Here is a 26427-nt window from a genome sequence, read left to right as displayed (position 1 = left end):
CGGACAATGATGGAGAGACTAAAGAAGAAGTGACAACATATAGACAACATTTCTGAATGGTTAGTTGATGAATTAAGTAGCTTATGTGTAGTTGTCTTCAAGTCATTGATTAGCATATTCTGTCATGATAATCTATAAATCGTGTTCCGGGGGCGGGGTTTATGTAAATTTTAGGGTTTGTGATGTCACTAACCCAGGAGGAATGTCATGTAGTCCCTACCAGACGTTTGTTGTAGTCCTTAAAAAGCGATTTCTTTAAAAGCAAATATCTCCCTTTGCTTTGTGTCGTAATTTTGCAGATTTTGGTAATGCTCAAACAGCAACATTACACACTAACTAAAGTTAGAAAAGTGAAATCATAATCAACCACCGCTTTAAGAAATCATTCTAATATGCTGATTTAGGGCTCTAAAACATTTCTTATTGTCAATGTTGGGATATGTAATATAGGCCTTTGTAATATGTTTGTGGAAATAATGATGCTGTTTTTTCAGGATTCTTTAATTTAAAAAAAAGATCCAAAGAACATCATTTATTTGAAATAGAAATCTTTTGTAACATTATAAATGTCTTTACTGTCACGTTTGATCAATGTAATGCATCCTTACTGAATAAAAGTATTAATTTATTTCAACTTACATATTTTTTAAATTATAGTATATAAGCTATACTATTGAAAACATACAATATAAAATAATATTTTAGGTCTGTTAGAATATTTTTTAATATTTTAGAAGGAACTCCCACATTATTGTCAATGTGTTCATCTGCTTGTATATCTGCATTTGACCAGCAGATGTAGCCAGTGTGCTTTATTTACAGCTGCTCAAAATATTTTCTGACATTATTTGTTCAAAACTTCAAATGATTTTAATGTGAGCTATTGTATGCTCTTTTCCATTATCTGCAAAGCACAATATTTTAGCTCCTAATAGTTACAGGTAACAACTTTTCTGATATTTGTTTCAGCTTTTACAATATTTTTTGTTAGTTTAAAAACAATTTTAGTTAAATATGAAAACATTATTACATTCAGGCAAGTACATTTTTGGTTAGATTCTTTTATTTTTAATGAAGTTAAAAATACCAATACTTCAATTAATTTATTTGTATTTTTTACATATTTATACAGTTATTACTATGGACCTACATGAAATGAAGCAAATTATCTAAAAATCCAAAATAATTACTTTAAAGTTTGTGCGACGGTGTTGATGGATCATGGTCACAACACACAAAATGTAAGCACAATTATTATTATTATTTAAATATAACCATTAAAAATTAAGCATCTTTTGATTATTTTCAATGTTATGGAATTGATGGAATTTTAAATAGCCTACTAATGTCGTTTAAAGTTGTGAAACATGTTCCATTTTTTTAAGAATCATTAACTCATTAAGAATAAAGACTATACAGGGATGAAGTTGAAATAGTTCCCTTTTCTGAATACACTCTTTGTAGTTTTATTAGTAGTTAAATTTTTCACCACAAGGTGGCTCTGTGACTTCAGACTAACAGTAGACTTAGACGTGCAAGGCCTTTGGATTTGACTGCAGTGTTTATATTATTATAGTTCTTTAATCTACATTAAAAAAAAACACCAATTTGCAGTCAATAGAAAATTCTCTAGAATTCAGTCTATCGAATCATTTTGGAACTTTGTCATCTTTTCAACATTGCATCTTTGTTTATATCACCCAACAGTTTGGATAACTGTTTAAAAAAAAAAAACTCAAATTGTAAAAAAATTAAATAAAATTGCTAATGTTCCACTTAGGCTCACTTATATCAAATGGATAATGTTGGATTGTAATCTAACCAAAACCTCCAGTTAATCTCCAAGATTAAACACTGAACTGTGTTACTGGACTCATGTTGAGATACACCCTTACTTTGAAGGGAGTGGTTTTTCTCATGTGAATTGTTTTTGGACAGCTGTTCTCCCTGCCTTGTGACTAACTAAAAATAACAATGATTATTGCTCAGCTGCAAACAGATATGGCTTTATAAAAAGCCTATTGGTTAGGTGACTATTGTCCATCATGTTCCAGTCTTTTCTGGAAATCTGAAGAGTTTGCCGATTGACCTATTTTAGTGCCTGTTAGTACACAATGAAGTGCAGCCATGGCGTGAGCTCAGTTCTGATATACTGCTATTTCTCACATTAGTGAAGATTGCTTATGTAAGATGGCTCTGCCCTCCATTCATGTTCTCAGTGTAGTTCTGTCTGCCTGTTATTATTACATCTCATGTTCTCTTACTGTATGTTGATCTAATATGTCCTTTAAGGCTGAGTAACTCGTAAAGCATTGCTTTTTGAAGGCATCCTCCCATAAATTATGCTTTTTTTTTCAAATGTTCTTGAAACATATTTGAAATCCTGTACACTTTTTTTATTTTGTCAGATCAACTTAAATATTTAATGTGGTTCAGATAACATATTTTGAGTTTCTATTTAATAAACCCATCTCCTTCATTGTATTAACTCAAAGTTTTAATTTCAATGAACTCAAAATTTGTAGACAACTAGGTAAATTACTTTTTTAAGTTAAACCAACAATATTTTTTAATAATTACAGTGCAGTTACATACATTTTGTGATGATGCAAAAATGACAACTGCATATAGTCTTATCTAACACAGTGAAGTCTCCCTAGTAGCAGATGTCATCATTCACTCTCAAGCAAGATGCTGGGAGCTGAGGAGATCTCGTGCAGAGTCTGGCACTGAACACAGGAATATGATGCTCTGAAGGTTGTCTGAGAGTGTCATTGTTATGATGTGTTAAGCTGGCCTGACTTCACAAGTTCATAGGCCATAGCAGCTGTTCAAGAAATAAAAGTAGCCTGAACAAAAAATAGCAAGTGTTGATTAGTCAAATTCCCCTTAAAGTCTTTGCACTAAACACATATCATATCACACAGTATAGAAGAAAACATTTTTGGGTTGCTTCTCTAAAGGAATCATGTGCAACAAAGGTGTTTCAACAAAGCAAAACTTTAAAGGATTATGAAAATCCCATGTGTTGGAAACTCGTCTCAAAACGGTACTTTTGTGTTTGGTGGAAGTGGCTTTTAAAAGGCAGAGCTTCACTGGACAAACACATGTAAAGCTCACTGTACCTTCATTCTGTAAATCAGTGTCAGGTGTCGCCCAGGGTGCACCCAGAACAAACTGATTGGAATTCTTCACATTTTTCATCTCTTTTAGAGACTCCTTTGTTACAAAAAAGGGAATTTTGTCTTTCTTTGAGTCCCAATCGTGGAGTTCAGTCACAGGCTGATGGGTGGATCCAAACACAGCTTCAACTACTCCATTCTGTTCGACTCTGCAAATGTGGAATCTGTAATTAGAAGCACAGACGTACACTCCCTTAGGACTTTTCTCTTGAACCAAAACTGTCTGAGAAACCATCATATTTAGGTTTAGTTTGCTTAACGTCTTGTTACCGGGGAATGTTCTGAGGCATGTGCCCAGTCTTTGTTTTGGGGCAAGAGAGCTCTTACTTTTTTAAGAAGCACTTTCTTCAGTGGCCTGTTTTTCTTTTTGTTGTGTGTTTTCATTTATTCCCACTTCTGGGGTGTCTCTTGCCAAGTTTTCGTTGTGTGTTTGAAATGTGAGACCTCCTTGTAAAGTCCCCCTGAACTTCATATCCTAAGCATGTGGAATTAAAACCTCACAAACGTATAACGTATATGGGTGGTCTCCTATAAGGAAAAGTCAATGAAAACCAACTCTAGTTTTTCCGTGATAATTCAGTCACCAAAACATGATGCACTCAAATACAAACAAATGTTAGTAACATGGCTAGCAATGTATGTTAAAATTCTCTCAAGCTTTTAAGAAAAACCTAAACCTTAATAAAAGATGCGTTAATTTCGTAATTAGCATTAGCAACTCTGCTAATATCATACAGGCTTCCGAAACGGTTTCTGTTTCCTCAGTTAACTGTGTCTCACTGAATGAATTCTGCCTGAAATATCTGCAGACCTCTGATGTGGAATGACCCATCTTCTTACATCAGTTATGTAAGTTACCCCGAGCCATGGAGGAACATCTGGTTTCATAAAGATTTGAGTTCATTATCTTAGCACTCACATTATCATTGCTCAGGGCATTTTGTCAAAGCTAAGTCGAGTGATGGGGAGAGAACTGTTACTCTGGTTGTGTGGGTAGACTTTGTGATGGCAACGGCCAGCAACACAGCCTCACTGGGGTTATATTTTTAGACTGTTGACAGTGATCAAAGGATGTGGTTGTGGTGTAAAATGGAGATGCTTGGTTTGGTATCCATCAACTAAATCCTTGAGCGTGTTTTTATCCTGATTAAGATTATGTAATGTGCACACTGAGAGTACTTAGGTCGTGTTGGAACCCTTTATTTTGCGTTTTAGGTGTTTTAAAGGCAAGCTCCTGACTTTTGTATAGATTTTATTGTGGTCATTTTACCTTTGTAAAAAGATTTCAGTTTAAGTACAGATTAGTCATGGGAACGCTGACTTCCTCTGGCAATCTGCTAAGGCATTCCAAACAGGTAGTGTGTGTGTGAAAGGACAAGTGAAAGAACAGGTTTCCCTGGTTGTGAGCCGGAGCTCAAGGCTAGAGATGGTTAATGGAAAAAAGACTGAGGAGGAGCTCAGCTCTGCATTCCACAGTCTCCCTACCGAAACCACGGAGCCCCTCTCTCCCTTCCCTTCAGCCTCGGTTGTGTTCCCTTCTTCTGCTTTTCATGAGAGAGAAAGGCAGTTCTGATTTGGAAGCTACCATTTCTGTTCCACAGGGGCTCCCGGATCAGCTGGACCAGAGATACAGGCACTCTCTATTCTCCTACCCCCACTAGTTTCTTCTCAATAGTCTGATCCTGAAAAGGAGGGGTGGACGGGGGAGTTATCTGGCAGCCAGCTGATCTTTGCTGTGGTATTCTGAGAGGGAAAGGAGACTGCAAACTCTTCGTTACTCAGCTGCACTGAGATAGAGGAAGCCACGAGAGAACTCATCAACAGTCGCGTAAGAGGAAGGAAGCAGTGAGGCTTTTGCGACAAAAACATGAAGCTCGGCTTCAAGACCACGTGAAGCGTTGCCCTCCGCTGAGAAAAAACATCTGTAAGAGAGAAAAAGAGGCAAAGAGAGACTGACTCATTTGTTTGGATTCGCCCACAAGGTGTTCCAGTAGACGCTTGGCGTGTCACCAGTAAGAGGTTGAAGATGTCTTGGCTGTCACCAGTGCAGTGGGCCAAATGGACCTGGTCAGCCGTTAGAGGAGGAGGGGAGGAAGAAGGTGAGACCGATTCGGGTATGGACGACGAATCCCTCACTGAAGGGATGCGAGTGGCTATGTCAGGAGATCAAGAGGACGACGAAAGGTCTCATGGCTGCAGGCAAGTCTAGAACCTTGTAAACTTCCCAGCGTGAGAAAGGAAATGTGATATATGGAAGTATATGAAGTGTGTGAGGTTGCTTTTGAGAGAGGAAGTGTGGGATATCTGTTTCTTTATAATGCTCTTATATCAAGTTCTTACCTTGAAAATGAGCCCAATATCAGCAGTGGAGGCCAACCATAGAAAAACTGCCTTCAGAGCCACCTGTTTGGGTCAGATGATGGCATTAACTGTTCTGAATGCTGTGCAGACAGGCATGGCTTAGCAGTCAGCCACATGGATCAAAGCAGCCAGAGATCAGAGGCTCTGAATGTCCATGTCTGTTGGTGCTCTTGTCGTGGTTGGGGAAAGTGGCATGTAAACGTTTGCTCATCTGTATGCGTGTACTCAGTGTGTTTGTGGGTGTTTTTAGCATCATTTGGGGATTTCCTTAGGAAGTGTGCATGGCTCAGGTTCTAGCTGTTAGTCTAATGTGTCCCTATGCTTAGATAAAGATCAGAATTTAGCCGTTCTCCTCTCCCAACCCCCAACTGTGTCATGGCTAATTTCCTTTGCTTGTAGATAAGTCTTTCTTGGCACTTTCGATGGTTTAAAAGAAGAAACTTATTTGTATATTATCCTAATTCATAAGTAGTGCATGCTAAGATAATCATCACTATTTCTATTGCTTATATTAAGGATTGAGGATTTGGCTATTAACCTTTGGTGGTGCATAATTTGTTCCACCTCTTAAAGGTGGTATCAGCGATTTCAGGCCCAAACATAAATGTTCACATTCATCTAATCTTACCTAACGATCCGCTAGCTGCCCGCCCCATAAGCATGCCGTCAAAAAAACGCGTCTCTGTAGGCAGCCTAGGCTCTGAGATCTGCACACAAAAACAGTTGTTTTCACCCGGTTTAGCCAAACACTCAAAACCAAAATAAATAGTGTTCCAACCAATCACCGACAGGGGCGGGTGTTGCAAGGTTTTTGTGTGCAGCCGTCATAGGCAGCCGTGCACGATCGCAAAACCTCACAACACCCGCCCCTGTCGGTGATTGGTTGGAACACTATTTATTTTGGTTTTGAGTGTTTGGCTAAACCGGGTGAAAACAACTGTTTTTGTGTGCTGATCTCAGAGCCTAGGCTGCCTACAGAGACGCGTTTTTTTGACGGCATGCTTATGGGGCGGGCAGCTAGCGGATCGTTAGGTAAGATTAGATGAATGTGAACATTTATGTTTGGGCCTGAAATCGCTAGCCTGGTAATACCAGACTCTGCTACTTCACTTTCCTTCGTAGACAGAGTCTGGAATGGCATAATAGAGAAGTGTTTTCTCTCTTGCTAGGGGGCGCTTGTCTGAAGTTGTCTGAAGTTGTCTGAAATAATTGGTTACCCGTAAGCCAATCACATAACGTCTGGTTATGGCGTGTGTTATGCGCATGCTCAGCCGCATCTAACTTCCACTGTAAACACATGTATGATGCGAAAACAAAACCATCGAGCGAAATACCGGAGTGAACATGGCTGTGAACGACTTTTGCAGATTATGTGAAGTAAATCTACGCATCCACGGTACAATCAGCGTCTACGTCACGGCTCTCAGCCCGCCCTCTGTTCGTTGATTGGCCCGGCTGTTTTCAGACCGGTGGAAAACAGAAAGCTCTGACGCGGTCAGACTGAGTACAGAAGTGAAATTAAATTGAGCGGAAGTACGAAGTCTGACGTAGTCAGGCTATGAAATCGCTGATACCACCTTTAATGTGACAGACATGCTGTTAAGCCTAACTCTAACCTTATTTTGAAATACTTACATTAATGGGGACTGGTTTCTGGTCCATCTAGAAACCAGAATAACTACAGAAACCACCCAGAGCATCCCAACTACTGCAAAGCAATGTACTGCTAACATCTTAACAAACACATAGCAACACTCTGATAACCACCCACAACAGCTTAGCATTGTAGCAGTGAGTTTTTTTTTATAGGCAAGCACCACTCATATATTCTCTGAATATGCAAAAAATGTTGTTTATTTTTGTTTATTTAATTCATATGTGTCATCCGGGCAAAAATAATGTTTTGGTTTGGTTCCCCTAAGCTGTGTTGTTGACATCCTGTCTATGTGCTGTTGAGCTGTCTGCTAACATTCCTTTCCAGGAAGAAACTTTTCTTTCCCAACGCCTCACAGCCTGAAAGACTGTTGCAAATTAAACACCACACAGACCTGAACAATGGCCCAAAAGAGTGTCAGGATCATGAAACTTGTAAATACACTTAGAAAAGCACACAGTAAGCCACCCACACAGAGAGCTACTCATTTCTCTGGAGCTCAGTATGAGTTAACACAAGCAGCAGGCAGGGAGTTTATGAAAAATACAGTGATTTAGTGGAGTGGTTTGTGTTGGGTATAACAGAATGAAATTGATATTTTTGCAAAACCTTTTCACAGCACTACTTCATAAGATTTCAGTTGTGTTTTTTTGCAAGTTCATCTATTCTCTTGTCTGTTGTGTTTGTTTGCTGGACTAGTAATGATCACTTCCCTAATGGGACTGCAGGTGGCCTATGCAACAAGACTGGGCACTTCTCCCAGATTGGGAACCGATTTCACACACACACACACACACACACACACACACACACACACACACACACACACACACACACACACACACACACACACACACACAAAAGATTAACAATGCTTCCCTTTGAGCTCATGCAGGCTCATGACTGTTATGCTCTGTTGTGAATGTAAAGACGATAGTACACCCAAAAATGAATGAGGTTTTTTAAACCTGGACACAGTAAAAAAATATATATGATCAATAAGTTATGAAAACACATGTTTTACATAGCTTTAACTCATCAAAGAAGGTTAAGCAATTTTTTTTAAACTTTTTTCATAAGTTATACAAGATTCAACCAATTTTTTAAGTCAGTTTAATGTAATTTAAGTTGAAATGACTTAAACATCCAAGTTGATAGAACTTTTAGATAAAAATTTAAGGCAGCAACATTTCTTTTTTACAGTATATGTCTTTCTTTCTTCTGCAGAATACAAAAGAAGACATTTTAGGAAACTGTACTGGTCACATTTTTCCATTCAATTACAATGAATGGGTTTTCATATATGTTGAAATTTATTTCATTATTCCCTTAAAATCTTTCAAACCCTCACACAAAGCTATCACATAACCCCAGAAGACTTAGAAAATAGCGCATGGGTAATCTGGTCTGCTTTTGTGACACTTTTATGTTACATGTGTCTTTTCTGAAACTTGAAAACCTAATAGCATAATGCTTCTTTTGTTTTCCACGGAAGAATTAAAGTCATATGGGTTTGGAACAACATGAGGCTAAGTCATTTTCCATTTTTGGGATTATTCATTTAACTAAAAAGCTCTTCAGTGTTACCTCACACAAACACACACGTGAGCACATAAAACCACCACAAATATGATAAACAACAATTTGCAGAAAGTACTGGTGTCACAGCTATACATAGTTATTATTTAATGAGGACATGATGTGCTCAATTCAGTTTTGTTGCACCCAAGGCTAAAGCTTTAAGCCACATGTGCAAAATGTTTTATTAAATATTGATGTAATTTGATGATCGGATGAGTTTGTATGTTTTATATTGATCAGCCCTGATCTGACATCAGCATTATCCATCTGATTTAAATCAAGCTGAGCCAAACAACCATGGCAATGTCCTTTTGTCAACATAGTACAGATTTAAGAACTTTCTTGTTACTAACCACAGAGTTTTTCTTCATTTTCCATCAGTTCGGACTCAGAGAGCCAATTTGACACACCTGAAGCTGAGTCGCCTGTCCATCAGCCTTTTAAAGAACCATCAGCACTGGATCAACCAATAGCAGAGAGCACAGGTAAACAAAGACCTCATACTAACTGAGAGCCATAGAAACAGAGCATAGATTCAGAGATACCACATAGCACCTGTCGCTACATATGCCTCTATTCCTCTCATGCAATGTGATGTTGCCATGGCAACAGGAGGAAAGTATGTCTCCAATTGATTTTGTGTGATCTTTTAGTATCCCTTTTGTATGTAATATATTGTTGGTAGAATTTCTTGTAGTGTTGGGAACAGGGGGTAGTGGGTCAGGCCCATTATAAATTACTGTAAATGATATTTTACCTTATGGAAGGCAAGTTAATGGGCAAATATTTATTTGAACAAAGCAACAAAGTTCTTCCTTTTATGATCGAGTAATTTACAAACATGAATGGAAAAGGACTGTTTTAAAAGAATGATTTGTTTGCAAATTGGGAACCACTATTCATAAGGCCTGACTTGTTAGAGTAAAAGCTAGATTTTGACTTACACATAAAGTCCAATTCCAGTTCTTTATCTAGAAGAGTTTCTTTTACTTAAAAACATGCCTTGTTTTCTTTAAATTTTCCTCTTAAAGACACGTGTCCAAATTCAGGGGAGTGTACCATATCACTAACTGAAAACAGCTGCACTTCCCCAGACTCTTTTTGAGGAATTTATCTGCCCATTAAAATCTCATAAACGCTCTAAAAAATGTGAGTTGTCACTACCGTTAAGCCTACATGAAAACATGTGTATGTTGCTATTGTTTTGCGCTTGAAATCTTATTTTAGTCTCTAGGTGTAGCTCTGGTAAAGTTTGCCAGTGTTTTCCTCAGTGAGGATGAGTTTCTTTGTTTTGTGTTTCAAAGATTCAACTACAGTGACGCATTTTGACCTCAGCTTGAATCAAAAATGTGCAGACAGTATTAGTTACTTAAATGTAATGGAGTGGAGGAGGTTTTGAGGTTGGAAAATAGAGGTTTGGGTAAAGAGAGGCCCCTGACCCAATGTGGGAAAAGCTCACAGCTTGGAATTCAGGAGTTTGGAATTGAACAAAAGCGTTCGCTCCTCTCAGAGCACGTTTATCAATGGAAAAAGGTCAAAGGCCTGCAGCGAAGAACGTCATGTGATTTAGTTCTTTTCTCTAAATGCCACACACAGACACTCTAAAACACACATTTGCACTCATTGAAATTGTGCTAGGCTTGCTAGCTCACTTTCACCATTTTGATTTATTAAGATTTATCACAAGTTTATTATCTCTTTATCTTAGTAAACGTGACTGTTACTTCACAGGAATAAATCTATTAATGAGACATTTTTTGGTGAGTTTTGTGAGAAAGTTGCCCTGAGAAATGCAGAATGCTTTAGGCTAATAGAGCCAGCCTTCCCCAAGCCTACGTGTCGTGGTTTGGATTGCTTGAGCAGACAGACAGTAAAAGTTTGGCTCCAGCAGAGCACAATCCAGTTTCCACCACAGTCGTCCTCAACCTCACATCTGTAAAGACACATGCCATTGCTGAAGAACACGTTTCCGTGGCTAGCAGTGCATTAGCCAGAATTTGTGGTTATGTAAACAGAAGCCTTCTTGTGTCCTCTCCACCCCAGGTACTAAATCCTGCTGCACCTTCAATGTAAAGTCATACATAAACACAGTTGCTTGTTGATGTCAGAGAATATAACTGAAAAACAAGCATTATTTACTGTTTGATTGCCTTTTCTACTCTATAACAAACTCAGTCATGTACAATGTAATTTTTATGGCTCTTTTGTGCAGTATCTTTATGACCGTATTGACAAATGTGTTGTGACAGTATTATGCATTTGCCTGGTATGAGTGTTCTTATTATTTTGCTGTAGTTATATAATCAAAACCACTCTGAAATGTTTCTCAGGAGGTTGGAGATGAAGCATTTGTGTTTTGAATTTTTTAGCTCATGATGTCCAAAGCACTGTCTGCTCTGTTTTGATGAAATAAACATTGTCGATGCATCACACTCCCACCACAAAGAGGAAGCTTAAGTCACTGCCACTAGCGCTGGCTGCATAACCAGTACCATTGTGTCTGATGATGACTCTCTTTCACTGGTGTTGCATGTTCAAACGGCAACAGTTGCTTTCATAGCCTGAAAGCGTCTGTTTCTGTATACATTCACGATAACATTCAAAATAACATTCATGTACTCAATTTTTAGTAGTCTTCCATTTAGCAGACACCTTTATCTGATGTACAAACCTACATTTCAGGTACCACATACCCAATATAAATGAATTTCTAGGCCCTAAATTGGCAGATAGTAAATATGACATTCAAAGCTTCCTGTTCTTAAAAAAGGTCATAGAATCCATAGTTACATGGTGTACTTCATATCTGTCAAGAGGTTTATCTATTGCAGAAATGAACTCGCCCTATACACTGTAAAAAAAAAAAAAGCTGTTTCAACTTAAAAAGTAAGTATAAGTGCTGCCTTAAAATTTTAAGTTTAGTCAACTTGAAATTTGAAATTGTGACAACTTGGATATTTGAGTTGATTAAACTTAAAATTAAGGCAGAACAAACACTTACTTTTTTAAGTTAAAACAACATGTTGAGGAGGAGCCTTGACCTCTGGAAATGATGACAAGAGCAGCTGTAGAGAAAGTGCTGATCAGAGTGTATTGTGTCCTCGATGGGAAGGGCTGTCTGCCATCTCATTTAACAGTGAAGGACAGCGTAGTACCAGATGTGTGGAAAAGACACAAAGAGTAACAGATAGCTAGAACTTGGCAAAAGAAATAGGAAGATTGGGTGTGGACACTGGAAAGGACTCATGGAAGGTCTGTGGGTTGAATATTGTCATTACAATTCTGAAGGCTGCAGTTGTGTTTATTTCATACATGAAAAGAGGAACTTGAGCTTCACAAACTAGCATTTTAGGGAACCTATAATGCTAGTTCGTGAAGCTCAAGTTCCTCTTTTTTGATGTCCAGTAAAAACCATTGTGTTACAGTTAAGACATTACTAGCCTAAAAGTTGTATTTGTTTATGTGATTTTCATGTGATGTTACCCTAGAACAGTGCTAAGAACCTATTAGTCAGGAGCAGTCTTTGGTTAAGGGTTTGTACTCCTTACTTAAGAGTACAGTAGTTAAGGCTTATGGCTTGCTCATTCTGGGGATCAAACTTTTAGCCTTTCAGATTTCACCTTTCACCCTTGAGAACCACTACAGAATATCACTCGAACAGACTCAAACTCATGTTGCCCACATTAGCACCAATGTCAGAATGTTGGAGCACTAACAGAATTCACAAATTCAACTCTGATACGCCTGTTGGACATGTTCTTTCCTGCATGTAAATATTTTGAACAGATAACAGCTAGTAGTTCTCAAAGCCGTCTCAATTGGAGGTCAGCTCAAAGTCATACATCTTATTTATAAATAGACTGAATCTATTTATAGGAGACTATAAATTTATAGGAGACTGTCTCCTCCTGTCTCTTAGCAACAGACTGTTGCATCAACACTCAGTGATGACTGCCAGCAAAACTGTTAGTCAAAGGGAATTGTTTCAAAATGACTACTTTAAGACTATTGACAATTTCACATAGATGCTTGAATTGTGACTTGTTCAGCAGGTATCCACTTGTTACAGTGGCTTTAAATGCAGTTGTAGAGGCAGTTTTTATTCTTCGTATTTTGGCACAGAGAGGCACAGAACCTGATTTTACCAAGTACGACATGTTCCTGGATCAACATCTGAGTGATTTTAGGTATAACTTATGGGTAGGGTTAGGTTTATGGGTAGGGATATGGTTAGCATTACATTTTCTGACAGGAATGTTGTTCCAGGATCAACAAAATATGTTGACCCAGCCAGGAAAGCGTCCGAAAAGCGTCCTTGCCCGAAAGGCCAAGTCTTCTTTTCAGTAAATCAGAAATGGGTGTGCTGAAACATCTAGCCCACTTTTATGGCTGATTGTTGCTTGAGGTTGAGTTGTTTGTGCCTGTTGGAGACAGGGAAGAGAAGACTATTGTTCAACTCTTTGCATCCCGAGTGAAGCATTTCCTGTCTTTTCTGACGCAAGGAAGTCTGTTCTTCAAATATCCTCCATAGGTTTAACAATAGAGCATACTGTATGTATGTGCTCTAAGAACATTTGAAAGGAAAAGTGAAAACACTCTGAAAATACAAGAAAGATGATATTAGGGGAACATATTGCATTATCTTGTAACACATTATTGCATATTTCAACAGAATAATTCTATAAATGATACAGAACATGATAATAAATGTTTTACCTCTTCTACTCTCAACAGGTTTCCCAGAAGATTATGTGAATCAGTTAACCTCCATCACAACCGCAGCCCAGAACTTGACCCTGGATGAGCATTTTCCTGAGGATGCACCTACCCTGGTCGTGCGCCAGAACAGTGTGGACCCCAGCCCGACCCTGAAATCCAGGAACCAGCTTTCCTCTGCTGACATGGATGTGGACCCGCCTTATCCTGCTGAAGCAGTTACACCAGATGATGCCAACATCTGCAATGGTCACATTGAAGAACTGTCCTCCAAACCACACACTAAGTCCCCCAAGCTTAGACCTCCTTCCCTCAAGGTGAAGACCCCACTGAATGGCGTAGACCCCAACGAAGTGGACGACAATCCTCCGATACTTCCGAAGGGCAGCTGCAACTTTGACCCTAAACAGTTTGACAACACCATGAATACATTTGCAACTGAAGAGACCAAGTTGCAGAACTCTCCACCTGCCAATCCCACTACTAAATCAGAGTTGATGGAGGAAATGCCTGCACAGCCAGTACTGTTGGAGTTTGGACTTGATGATGTCGAAGCCAAGAGACCTCCACCCAAGAAGTTTGGAAAAAAGACAAGCAGCAAGCTGATTACTCCAAAAAAACTGCGACCAAAAGCTGCAGAAACAGCAGCTCTACCACCAGAGACTTCATCAGAAAAAGACCAACCACCATCTGAGAATGTGACTCCAATGAACGTTGATGATATTCCTATTCCTAAGAAATCCTACAACTTTGACCCAAGTCAGTGGGATGATCCCAACTTTGATCCTTTTGGTGGGAACGGTAAACTTAGCAACTCGCCAACACTCCCTAAAGGATCATATAGTTTTGACCCTGATCGTTTTGATGACTCTATTGATCCTTTTAAGCCATCAAAGACCTTAGGTGGAAGTGACACAATTAAACCAACGACTGAGAAGCTAATGGACAAACACAAACCAGACGAAACTCTGGAGCAGAGGAAGCAAACAGGACAGTCTCAGAAGAAAAACAAAGACAGGATCATCACGTGAGTGGCAGTTATGCTAGACAAACAGGCAAAAAGTATGTTGTGTGTTGCATCTGTGGCTTTCTGTTGTGTCTATTAGCAAACAGGATGGATTTTCACCCACTAAGCATGATAAACACATCAGTCAAACCTACTTTTCACTTTTGTGTTTATTGTTGGAATGCTACCCTTCCTTTTCAACATCTCAGTTGTTCTCTAATCACGCATCTTTCATGTGGCGCAATCGTATTTGATAGTTCACAGTCGTAAAATGTATGGTAGTCTTGTTTACACTGTCCCAGTGTATACGATTCCCACTTTCCACTAAACTATGACATCCCCTCGACAAACTAACTCATATTTGTTTGTGAAAGTCAGGAAGCTTAAACTCACTCCTACTTTTTTTCTTCATGCTTCTATCTCGGCCTCTAATGTCTTATGGCACGTCCCCTCTCAACATCCCCTCCTCTCTGTGTCTGCTCCCTCCCTCCCCTGTCCCTGTCATACTGTCCTCAGGACCACTAAGCAAGTGCGGTTTCTCTGTTTTCTATTGTAAGTATCCTCTCCTGCCCTCCTTTCCTGTACTTTCAATGTTATCTCTTCTGTCCCGTTGCTCAAGGCTGAACTGCCCTCTTGCTCCAAATCATGTGCAGTATCAGTCCTCCAAAATAACTAGGGCAGAAGGTGTACTTATTTATTTTATTGTATTCTGTTCATGCAGACAGTATTGATTTAGTCCATGGGCATTTTGTAATGATTTTCAGATTTGACCCTCTCATGGTGTTCAATATACTAATCAGTTGTTATATCAAGCACAATGTAGATATGCAGGCTCTGTTTTAAATGGTCTAAACTGTTTTTTGTAGGATACAATGACTATCCCTATTTCTGAATGGTTAACTATAGCCAATGAGTTGTTCAATAGATGCCAGTACCAAGAAAACAGGCTGGATGGCCAACATAATGTTGATGTGTATAGGCTATTTAGGATATAATGCACTAATATGACTGGAGTTTTTAATCTGATGTTAGTGTGCATCATTATAAACATGTTTATCTGTAAACCTTTGCTGGAAATAAATGAAAAACAAAATATTTAGTGCACTTTTAATTATGCCAAGATGTCGAGAAAATTTCTAAAAATAAGTTAGTTCAATCAAAAATGTTTAAAAGAATAAAATGTGCATTATGCCTTGACAAAATATCTTAAATGAGAGCAATATATTAATTAATAAGCCTGTGTATTGGTCTCTGCAACTATCAGGGATGTTTTTGCTAAAAGTTATTCCAGTGTTTCTTGGCATATTCTGATGTTGTCAATATTCTTTTCTGCAGGAACTCGTGTAAAGTAAATAAGTATGAGAATCAGTCCCTAGTTCTGGATGTCTGCAATCAGGTAAGATTTCAGTACTGCCCAACAGATAAGAGTATGCATCTTGTTTTGTGTGGGCATGTGTGCATCTCTGTATGTTGTATCTGTGCATATTATATATGTGTGTGATTTTGTATGTACATGACTATGTAATATGACGAGCAATATTATATATACAAAGCCTCTAGATTTGCTGTATTATCTTGGACCTTGTGGTTACTGCAGTGACTCAGCAAACACCCTCCTTCATGTTCCCTCACAGTCTCACTCTTTCTCCCATTAACCCACTCTGAACTAACCCTCCTCTTGAAATACAATATCTCTATATTATTGCTCTCTCTGAACCAGGACACTAGTGTGCGTCATTGTTTGTGTGTGTGGCTCTGGTAAACCCTAAGTTATGGGGACGAAATGTCCCCAGAAAGACGTTGGCAATATCCAAAATCCTTGACCTTGTGGGGAAATGTTTTGGTCCCCATGAGGAAAACAGCTTATAAATCATTCTCAGTGATGTTTTTTTTTTCTGTGATGGGTATAGGTTTAGGGATAGGGTTAGTGTAAGGGGATAGAAGATATTGTACAATATAAACACCATTATGTCTATGGATAGTCCCCCTTAAACATGAAAACACAGTGTGTGTGTGTGTGTGTGTGTGTGTGTGTGTGTGTGTGTGTGTGTGTGTGTGTGTGTGTGTGTGTGTGTGTGTGTGCACCACGCAAACTGAAATAAGATGCGGTTCCCAAAACAGGTCACGGTGTCCGCCTATGCTTTTGTCCCAGAGAGTTTAAAGCTCTATGTGGAGAACAGAGTCTGAGTGGGTGTAACTAATTTTTTAGACTGATCAAATATTTCGCCTGTTTAAAGCTGAATTACAGTGATATTTTGTATGCAGCCAGGGAAAATCACTGTTACCTAAATCTGTATTACCATTACATATCAAGTGTTTTAAGTCTGTCAAGTCTATATGTACAACATTATTATCTGCTTTCTTATTCACAGGAGAAAGACGTGCAGGAGGATCCTGCGTCTAAACTGCCTCACCGCGTCCATCACGCCACAGATGAGGAGAAGTTAGCCTCCACCGTCATGGGCCAGAAGGACGGGCCAGAGGAGTTTTCAGACTGCACCAAAACAACCACCTGTACCAAGACTGCAGATGGTGAGGCTTGTAACTGCTCATTCTGTTCTACTTGTAGTACTGCAGTGTTTATTCTCAGATAATAAATCAATAATCATTAGAGTCTGGGTCAATCTGTCACTAATGAGGTTTAACAAGCACTGCTCTGTTAGATCAGACAGTTTGGGGGCATTGTATGGGAAAAAGACTTACTTGTTCAGCTAGCTTCTCTCTCTCTCTTTCCCAGGAAAAAATAACAGCCCTCTGTTCTGTTGCCATTTTAATTTGCCCAGTAAACAAAAACAGTTTGCAGACAATCCTATTTTGAGCCACCAGAGAGCAGTAGTTTGGCAAGATTATGAAGTTCATTAAGTTGATGAAGCAGTGGTCCTGTCATCATAGAAAATATGTCCCTGCCGTTACCAAAGATAATGTGAAATCACGCAGACATATTATTTTAAAGAAAAATATGTTTTCATAATCTTTAATAAAAAATATAAATGTATCTGCTTTAGAAACTACTTACTTTTATAGTTTGCTGCTGACATCGTGTCTTGAAGCACGCGGGCGGGAAGCAAATAACCAATACAACCATAGCATAGCCTTCGCACGATCCAATCAAATCGCAGAGGATACAATTAAGTCCCGCCCTACATTAGATCCCACTGAATATTGTTTTACCATTATTACAAACGCTGCGAATGCCGTTTTGTAGTGTCTCTTTAGATAATCCCTGCATAAAGAAAGAGCTTTCTTTCTGTTTCTTCTTTAACTTTCATTAAAATTTGTAGTTATGGGTAGATACATTTAAATTCAGAATTAGAATAAAGAAGTGAACGCTGCACTCGCTTTTGATCTGAATGCAAGTGACACCATTTCGCTATAGTAGCCTGTGCTGCCCTCTAGTGGCTACTTTAAGAATGATTTTAAATCTTACTATTTCCTTGAGAGAGACCCTTATAAACGGTTTACATATTTTTCAAATAGGGCCTACATTTTTGTCCACTGGCAAAGTATAGACAATTTTTACAGATTATAAAATCCTAGGAAATTGTTACACTATAGGCTAATCAAGTCAGTAACAATCTGCCTTTCTTTTTAATCAGATCTGCCAGTAGGGATAACAGACCAGTTTGATGAAAAGGACCTCTCCTCTTCGGTAAGTTCTGATTGATTAGTATCTATGGCATTCCTTTAAATTCTGTATGACTATATTCAACACACTAGGCTACTAGCAGAGGTGCCATATCTGTCTGACAGAGATTCATAATTATAAACCCTTTAAAGGGATTAGTGATGTCCACAAGACTTAATCTGCTCAAGGGCAAGCTAATAACTGGGTCAGAGGAAAGAGTGTAGTCATTGTTTCATCTCCTAGAAAAATGTGGTATTATGTATGCTGCCATATAGCACCATATGGTATAATAAATCAATTTCAAAATGAAACAGTTCCTAAAGCTTTTCTCTGATTGTGTTTGTTCTGCAGAGTGAGAGTCATTCTCTGAGCTCTTCAGACAGTGAGACCATAGTGAAGACGAGTCCCGGGCTGGATTCAATCCCTCTCAGTGAGATAGATAAAGCAGCAGTGCTCACGCTGATCAGAGAAGAGGTAACACTCAAACACCTGCCCTGTTTCCAGATATACTGTCCTGAGATCAGTCCGGCACAATATCCAGTACATGTATACACATTAAATGACAAATAAACAAAATAAAAGTGGTTACATTTATTTTGTTTTTAATTATATTTGTTATTTTAATTATTGTAATAATGAATTATTATTTTACATTTTTTGTAATATTTTTATGTAGCATTTAAATGTAGTTTTATATTCAATTTAAAAGTCTAAGTGGATAAAGTTACATTTTTGTACCTGTAGATAATTGCCAAAGAGATCGAAGCCAATGAGTGGAAGAGGAAATGTGAGGAGGGTAAACTGGAGGTCATTGAAATGAGGTACATCCTTATCTAGAACCCTTCCCAGAATGCATCCCCCGTTTAATCCCCCGCACTGTACAGTCCGTACAATGAAACATTCTAACATTATTTACTGATTTTACTATAGGAAAATAGTTGATGAGTATGAGAAGACGGTAGCTCAAATGATAGGTGAGTGATCTACCTCTCAAAACCGTTCAAAAACATAATGAATACACATTTTAGGTTAAGTGTTTGCATATTTCTGCAATGCACTAATCTATTTTTTGTCCGATTTCCGCAATGCAGAAGAAGAGCAGCGAAAGAACATAGGATCTCAGAAAAGTGTCCAACAGGTAACCCTGGAGAGAGATCAGGCCCTCGCCGACCTCAACTCGGTGGAGCGCTCGCTGTCCGACCTGTTCAGACGCTACGAAAACTTGAAGACCGTCCTTGAGGGCTATAAGAAGGTAAGATGTCTCATTCAGTGTCCAAAATTCTGAATATATAAACGATTTGTCTGAATGTATACAGATGATTCTGCTGGTCTCTTATCAGAATGAGGAAGTGCTAAAGAAGTGCGCTCAGGATTACCTCGTGCGCGTGAGGCAGGAGGAACAACGATATCAGACCCTCAAAATCCACGCAGAGGAGAAACTTGACAAGTAAGAACCATTTTCAGTATTAGGGTACGTTTACACGACAAATATGTGCTAAAAACAGAAAAAAAAATGTGGCCTACAAAGTGACATCTTACCTGCACCACGCTATGCTCAGGCTCTGCCGTTCTCAGCGCCATCAAAATAAAAGTCAGCCACGCCGTCAAAATAAAAGTCACAACTATAAGCGTGGCTTACGGCACTTTAAAGTTCCTATTGGCGGCGTGAATACAACCAGGAAAATGGTCCTAGGGCAACATTTACAGTAGTTCTCAGAGAACCACCCTGATGGCTAGTTCCTATAACTAAGTTCCAGTGCGAAAGGGGCTATTGAATGATTTCTGACCTGCGTTCGTTTTTGCAGAGCGAATGAGGAAATAGCTCAGGTGCGAACTAAGGCCAACGCAGAGAGCGTGGCGCTGAACGCCAGTCTGAGAAAAGAGCAGATGAAGGTGGATTCCCTGGAGCGGGCGCTCGAACAGAAGGTAAACTCTCACACATTCATCCTCACCCACATCTGATGTATATAACACATGCTGTAACATCAACTCAAGATGTTTTCCAAGAAAACCTTATTTAAAAGTCACTTTGTTATTTCCAGAATCAAGAGATCGAAGAGCTCACTAAAATTTGTGATGAGCTCATTGCAAAACTGGGCACAACGGACTAAAAGGAAGGAGAACCTCAACATTTTTGACCCAAACCCACCCCGACCAAGAACGCCTCTGGATCTCCCATTGCTTTTTCTTTTTTTTTCTTTTTGGAAAGGAGTCATTTTTCCATGGGTCTGGCTCAGGCACTGGAAGAAACAACAAGATATGAGTCCCAAATGTTTTTTACAGATTCAGAAAACGCTGATGTTGGACTTACACTTATATTTTGGTGGTATAAAATGTTTCATTGGTCTTGAAGAAAGTGGGAAAACCACCCACATATCTCATTCTGATGACTTTCTGCTGGCTGTTATGGCAGCTGTGTGTTTGGGAGAGACTCCGGGTGTGTGTGTTCAGGTGTTTGTAGAAAGGCCTTGTTCATAGTTTACATGATTGCACTGCTGCTATTTGTAACGGAGGGAGCAAATCATATTATTTACAACTTTTTTAGTTACATTTCTTGCATTGGATAATACTGTAACCTGTGTAATTATTTGGTTATATATTAGAGATCATGATACAAATTTAAAGGAATTACGGGTTCAGTACAAGTTCAAGATCAATTGACAAAAATGAATGAATAAATTAATTTCCTCTTGTCTTTAAAACAAGGTTTCCAGGTTTACAGTGAGGCACTTATAATGAAAGTGAATGTTAAACGTTACAATATTAAGTATTTCAACTGTATAGTCACATGTTGTACAATATGAGGGTTAATATGATTTCAGTGTGAAAAAATAATTTCTTTGTAAAATTAAATGCAATTTTAAATAATATAAGAGCTTAAATAATATGCACATGTTCACAGAAGAATTAATCTAAGAAGAATATAATCAAATATTTCTGCTCTGAAATCGTCCCCCTTCCATTCAAGTCCCTCACTGTAATCTCGGTGCAAAAAAAAGCATGGACTTATATTACATTGTATGGATTCAAATGACATTTTGTGTTACTCAACACAAATGCTGTCGAGTTTAACTTGTATTGAACCCGGAATATTCTTTAACGGAGTAGCTTTTAGCATATTCAAGACTTCTGTTGTAAGAGTTTGTAGACAGTTGTAGTTCCATACTCTCTGGGTGTTTATAGGTGCCAAATTATCATAATTTATTATATTAAGCAAGCTCTGGTGTTACCAGATGTTCTGATGGGTTACTTTTTCCTAGGCTTGAGGTCATAATCATCCGATCAAATGCTTGCTTCGCAAAACGTAACGGCTCAAAAGCAAACCTAACTGAAAGCACTTAAACGTTTTGTATGAAATTCTTTGTTTTCAAAGTCTGCATGAATTACAGAGAATATCACACGTTACTCTCTGTCGCAGAGAAGCTGTCCAAAGTTATGCCTGTGGACCGAATCATTTTCAAAACATGAAGTCATTACGAGGATTGACAATCTTTTGCCCGACTAGTATACGTGCCTAAAGCTGAAGTGATGCTTTCTGTTGGTTGTTGTTGTTGTTGTTTTGTTGAGTTTTTTTACACACAATTCCTCTGTGCTTATTCAAGAATATCCAACTGCCAAATGAACCCGCAATCCATGTGCCAAGCGTTAACGGGTCGCGTAGAGAAATCGAGCCTGTATTTCAAGAGCGTGTTGGTGTTCTTTAAAGCACTCACTGACCTGTGTATATTTTTATGAGAAGTTCTTTTACTGTGTTATTAATGTTTGTAAAGTGGAAGAGAGAGTTGCACAGATATCCCGTTGACTAATATATATTTTGTGCATAAATGCATTCCCTGAATAAAGAAATAATTAGCTTGTTGAATGCCTTAAGAAGTGTTCTTCGGTGCAAAGATGCATGTCAGTATCTGTATCGGGAGCATGTCTATGTTCCCACAGCCCTATGTTCCCACAGCCTTATGTTCCCACAGCCCTAACCCTAACCCTAACATACCTAAACCTACCCCTCACAGGAGGGAGACTTGTCTGGGATGTAATTGGGCTATCCCTGTACCAGCACAAGCACTAAAATCTACTCTTCATAGGGGACATAGTTAAATGAGAGAACATCGGACTGTGGGAACATATGGTTGTGGGAACATAGGGCTGTGGGAACATAGGGCCTAATTTTCAAAATTTTCAGTAAAAAAAAATTTCTTAGAAATGTGGGAACATAGGGCCGTGGGAACATAGGGCTGACTTCTCGGTATCTATGTCTTTACAGAAATGATTCTCAGGTTGTGAGTGTGTTGCATATATAGCTAATCTCTTCTTAAGAGGGATATCTGGTGACAGGGTATTAATATGCGCACTCACAAAGAGATTGTCCTTATGTTGAGGACAGATATTCAATCAAAACAGTGTTGTGCTGCAAATAACACACAACAAATGCAACGTTTGAATCAGTGAAATGTACAGTACACTGATAATAAGTTCCCGGATGTCATTCTGTGGACTTCTGGTAAGTGTTATTGACTTGCATGGGTCCTGTAGTAATTTTTAAAAAGGAAATCTGTGTTGAGATGTTCAGAGAAATGTCCAGATCATAAATCATTTCTCCTCTTTAACGGTGCAGCCCCGTTCATCCCGGTTTACAGTTGATTATGCAGATGCGTTGTGTGTGTTAAGCCGGTGATGAATGCACACTGTGGGATTATGGAGAGGCGCTGAGGTGTTTTGTAGTTAAGACTTCCACAGTCTCAGCACTTCTCTCCACACAGCATCTCCTCAACATGAAGACTCTCCTCGCCGCAATAGTCCTGTTCACCGCTGTGTTACACAGTGAGTATCTGTATAGTACCAGGTGCATCCAAATCAAATTTTGCTTTATGGTTCATTTTAATGTTGCCATGATTTTGAGTGTTGATACTCCTGTAATAGAGATTTTGCAAAAATACTTACAATAATGTTAACATATTAATTAAATATTTTGTTATTTCCTCCACACAAAATACATTTGTGCATACATGTATACAAATATAATATACATTTTATTATTTATTATTATTTCTATTATTTATAATAAATCTAAATATTAAAATGGATAGATGGATTATGAATAGTCAAATTTGTTTATACATTTTGTAACTGCAACAAGTGTTTTTACATTAAATGTAGGCTAATTATTATTAATATTGACGACAACATGTTGGTGTTACAAAATGTATATAAAATGGTTATTTACTGTTAGTTTATTCATGGATTAAATGTATATGAAATTATTTACTTTAGATGTATCATAAATAATCACATTTATGTTATATACAGTCATTTTTATGTACAGCAACAGGTGTTGTTAATGTTAACAATTGTAACGATACACATTAAATGTAATTATATATACTGATATTGACGACAACACGTTGCTGTCACAAAATGTATATAAAATTGTTTACTTATTCATTTACTGTTAGTTCATTCGTGACTTAAATGTATGAAATTATTTATTTTAGATGTATCATAAATACATCCAGAAATCATTCTAATATGATGATTTGATGTTCAAGAAATATTTCTTATTATTATAAATGTTGAAAACAGTTTTTGCTGCTTAATTTTTGTGGAAACAATTACCGTTCAAACATTTTTGGCAAGATTAAAAAGAGAGAAAATAATACTTTTATTCAGTAAGGATGCATTAAATTAAAGGTGACAGTGAAGACATAATGTTACAAAAGATTTTTATTTAACAAATGCTTTAATAAATGTAATACACACATTTAATAAATGCTGTTCATCGTTCTTTCAACAGCACAACTGTTCAACATTAATAATAATAATAATAATAATAAATATTTATTGAGCATCAAATCATCAGAATGATTCCTGAAGGATCATGTTACTGTTATTACATATTACTGTTTTTACTGATTTAAAAAAAAAAAAAAAAAAAGCAGGCTTTGTGAGCATTAGAGACTTTTTTTTCAAAAACATTTAAAAAAATTGCAATGTTTCCAAACTTTTGACAGGTACTATATAACATATGCACAACATATATATTCAATACAGTCCCTGTAAAAAGATTACTAGAGTCTGCATAGTTTGGAGTTGTATAATCTCAGATCAGCTGTGTTGTCTTGTTCGGTGTGTAAAGGTGAGGGGTTGAAGTGTTACACGTGTGTGTCTAAGAACATGGAGGAGTGTTACCAGCAGGGATCGACAGTGTGTCCTGCTCACTCAGATGCCTGCTCTACTATCACAGGACCCAGTGAGTACACTACACGCACGCACGCACGTACGCACGCACGCACACACACACACACACACACACACACACACACACACACAGAGAGAGAGAGAGAGAGAGAGAGAGAGAGAGAGAGAGAGAGAGAGAGAGAGAGATTGCTGTTGTAGTTCGCTTACTGGCCACATGGAGGAGACATCCCTCTTGACCATTTCTGTTGCGTTTCAATTTAATATAGTGGGGAAAACCACCGGGGCTAGTTGTCACATACCTGATATTTTATATATGAAAGTATGAAAACTACTCAGTCAGTATGGTTCCACTTGTTTGCAGTATCTATAGCAACAAACAAACAAACAAATAAAATATAGATTTTAATTTGGAGGACAGAATTCATAAAAAATGTGCTGATTTAAGTCAGTTTTGAACTGTGTTTGAAGCCGAAAACACTGCTAAACAAACATTCATGTAAATTATCTTCTGACTCAAAGCCTACAGTTCTTGTGACAACTAGCCCCGGTCTGCTCTATTCCATAATACTGTGTCTGCTGGACTGCACACACACTCAACCAACAGCACAGACCAAACAAGGATTATCTGACGTATCCTTCAGCAATGCTCGGACTGAGGGGGTGTTACTGTAAGTGATGTGTTTCTTTAAATCTATGTGTTTTGTTCACCACAGACTCTGTGATGAAGTCATGCGCTTACAAGTCTTTCTGTGACAAGTCTCACATGAGCAATGGTGAGGTGAAGCTGGAATGCTGTTTCAACGATGACTGTAACGGCCCGCACCGGTCCCACAGCCACGGGGAACACAACGCCGCCCCGTACCTGAGCTCCAGCCCTGTCCTGCAGCTGGGGGTCCTGCTCATTACACTGGCTGTCAGTTCCCTGTGAACCCTGTAGTCATACATGTCAAATAAAGCCTCCTCTGATCTATTTAATGTAACTGATAGATGAGCTTTTGTCTGTTGGGCAGCAGCATAATCTGTGTGTGTGTTCATGCTGTTACACACACCGGGGTTAATTAAACACTGCTTAGATTTTGTGTTGATTTTAGATTTTATCTATTTTATTTTCTGTTGTACTTGAGCTCAACTGAGCATCTGCTGAACTAAAGAATAAACTAATAAATGACCAGGTAAAAACAAATTGTTAATTGTGATCCATCGATCCATCCATCTATCTATCCATCCATGTCTATCTATCCATCCATGTCTATCAATCATCCATCCATCCATGTCTATTCATCCGTCCATCCATGTCTGTCCATTCATCCATCCATGTACATCTATCCATACATCTATCCATCCATGTCTATCTATCCATCCATCCATGTCTATCCATCCATCCATCCATCCATCCATCCATGTCTATCCATCCATCCATCCATCTGTCTATCCATCCATCCGTCAATCTCCAACGTTGGACAGACGTTGTATTGTGATTGAAAATGAAAATCGGGTTCTGACATCAACCTGACCAACCCATTTCCAACCAAAATCAGACGTCTGTCCGACGCTGGATGTTGACGTCAACCCGACTTTCGTTTCCAACCAAAATGCAACCCCTGCAACCAAAATCATCCTCTGACTGACGTTACTAAGAACCTTGACAGAAATGTAGTGGAGTAAAAAGTAGCTTATGATATTTGTCTTTCAAATGTAGTTAAGTTAAAGTAAAAAGTTTCCAAAAAAAAAAAAGAATACTCAAGTAAAGTACAGATACTCAAAAAGTGTATTTAAGTACAGTATTCAAGTAAATGTACTTTGTTACTGTCCACCTCTGTCAATCCATCTATGTCTATCTATCCATCCATCCACCTATTCATGTCTATCCATGCATCCATCCATCCATCCATGCCTGTCTATACTGTATCTATTTATCTATATATCCATCCATCCATGCCCGTCTGTCGTTCTGTCAGTCGACGGAAAAGTAAGCGTTAGTCGTGCCGTGCATGAGAACCCTCACGTAGGTCTACAGGGCATCCCCAGCTGTATGACGACAGTCATGTGCAGCACACACACACACACACACGCACACACACGGGGCGTCTGTGACTTTCATAAAGTGTCG

At 38.4% G+C, this 26427-nt stretch overlaps 2 protein-coding genes and 1 long non-coding RNA gene across 5 annotated transcripts; 2 read left to right on the top strand and 1 right to left on the bottom strand.

Annotated features, from left to right (window-relative positions):
* Positions 1-431: 431 nt before the first annotated feature.
* LOC311076538 lies at positions 432-5971 on the bottom strand. Its single transcript, XR_014604678.1, has 3 exons — positions 5523-5971; positions 3126-3346; positions 432-2849 (listed from the first exon to the last, which is right to left on the bottom strand). It is a non-coding gene; the product is annotated as an uncharacterized lncRNA (long non-coding RNA).
* tacc1 (transforming, acidic coiled-coil containing protein 1) lies at positions 4650-21987 on the top strand. 2 transcript variants are annotated; one of them, XM_084104846.1, is made up of 13 exons: positions 4650-5381; positions 9160-9263; positions 13513-14521; positions 15836-15896; positions 16873-17032; positions 18097-18149; positions 18477-18599; positions 18870-18946; positions 19056-19099; positions 19217-19377; positions 19466-19572; positions 19931-20051; positions 20168-21987. In XM_084104846.1, the coding sequence occupies exons 1-13, from the start codon at positions 5209-5211 to the stop codon at positions 20234-20236; spliced, it is 2262 nt and encodes a 753-aa protein (XP_083960972.1). In that variant the 5' UTR covers positions 4650-5208; the 3' UTR covers positions 20237-21987. The 2 variants fall into 2 exon arrangements, with proteins under 2 accessions (XP_083960972.1, XP_083960973.1); XM_084104847.1 differs by lacking the exons at positions 4650-5381; positions 9160-9263 and adding an exon at positions 11877-12030.
* Positions 21988-22477: 490 nt separating this feature from the next.
* On the top strand, positions 22478-25500 carry LOC311076537 (uncharacterized protein). Of its 2 annotated transcripts, none has more exons than XM_084104856.1 (4): positions 22478-22623; positions 22738-22943; positions 24256-24369; positions 25031-25500. In XM_084104856.1, exons 2-4 carry the CDS (start codon positions 22895-22897, stop codon positions 25243-25245), a joined length of 378 nt encoding a protein of 125 aa, XP_083960982.1. In that variant the 5' UTR covers positions 22478-22623; positions 22738-22894; the 3' UTR covers positions 25246-25500. The 2 variants fall into 2 exon arrangements, with proteins under 2 accessions (XP_083960982.1, XP_083960981.1); XM_084104855.1 differs by having other exon boundaries at positions 22499-22623; positions 24229-24369.
* Positions 25501-26427: the final 927 nt, after the last annotated feature.

Source organism: Abramis brama (assembly GCF_963993115.1).
Source record: "Abramis brama genome assembly, chromosome: 25".
NCBI lineage: Eukaryota > Metazoa > Chordata > Actinopteri > Cypriniformes > Leuciscidae > Abramis > Abramis brama.
Note: the sequence above shows the minus strand (reverse complement) of the source record. Positions and strands in the feature narration are given on the sequence as shown.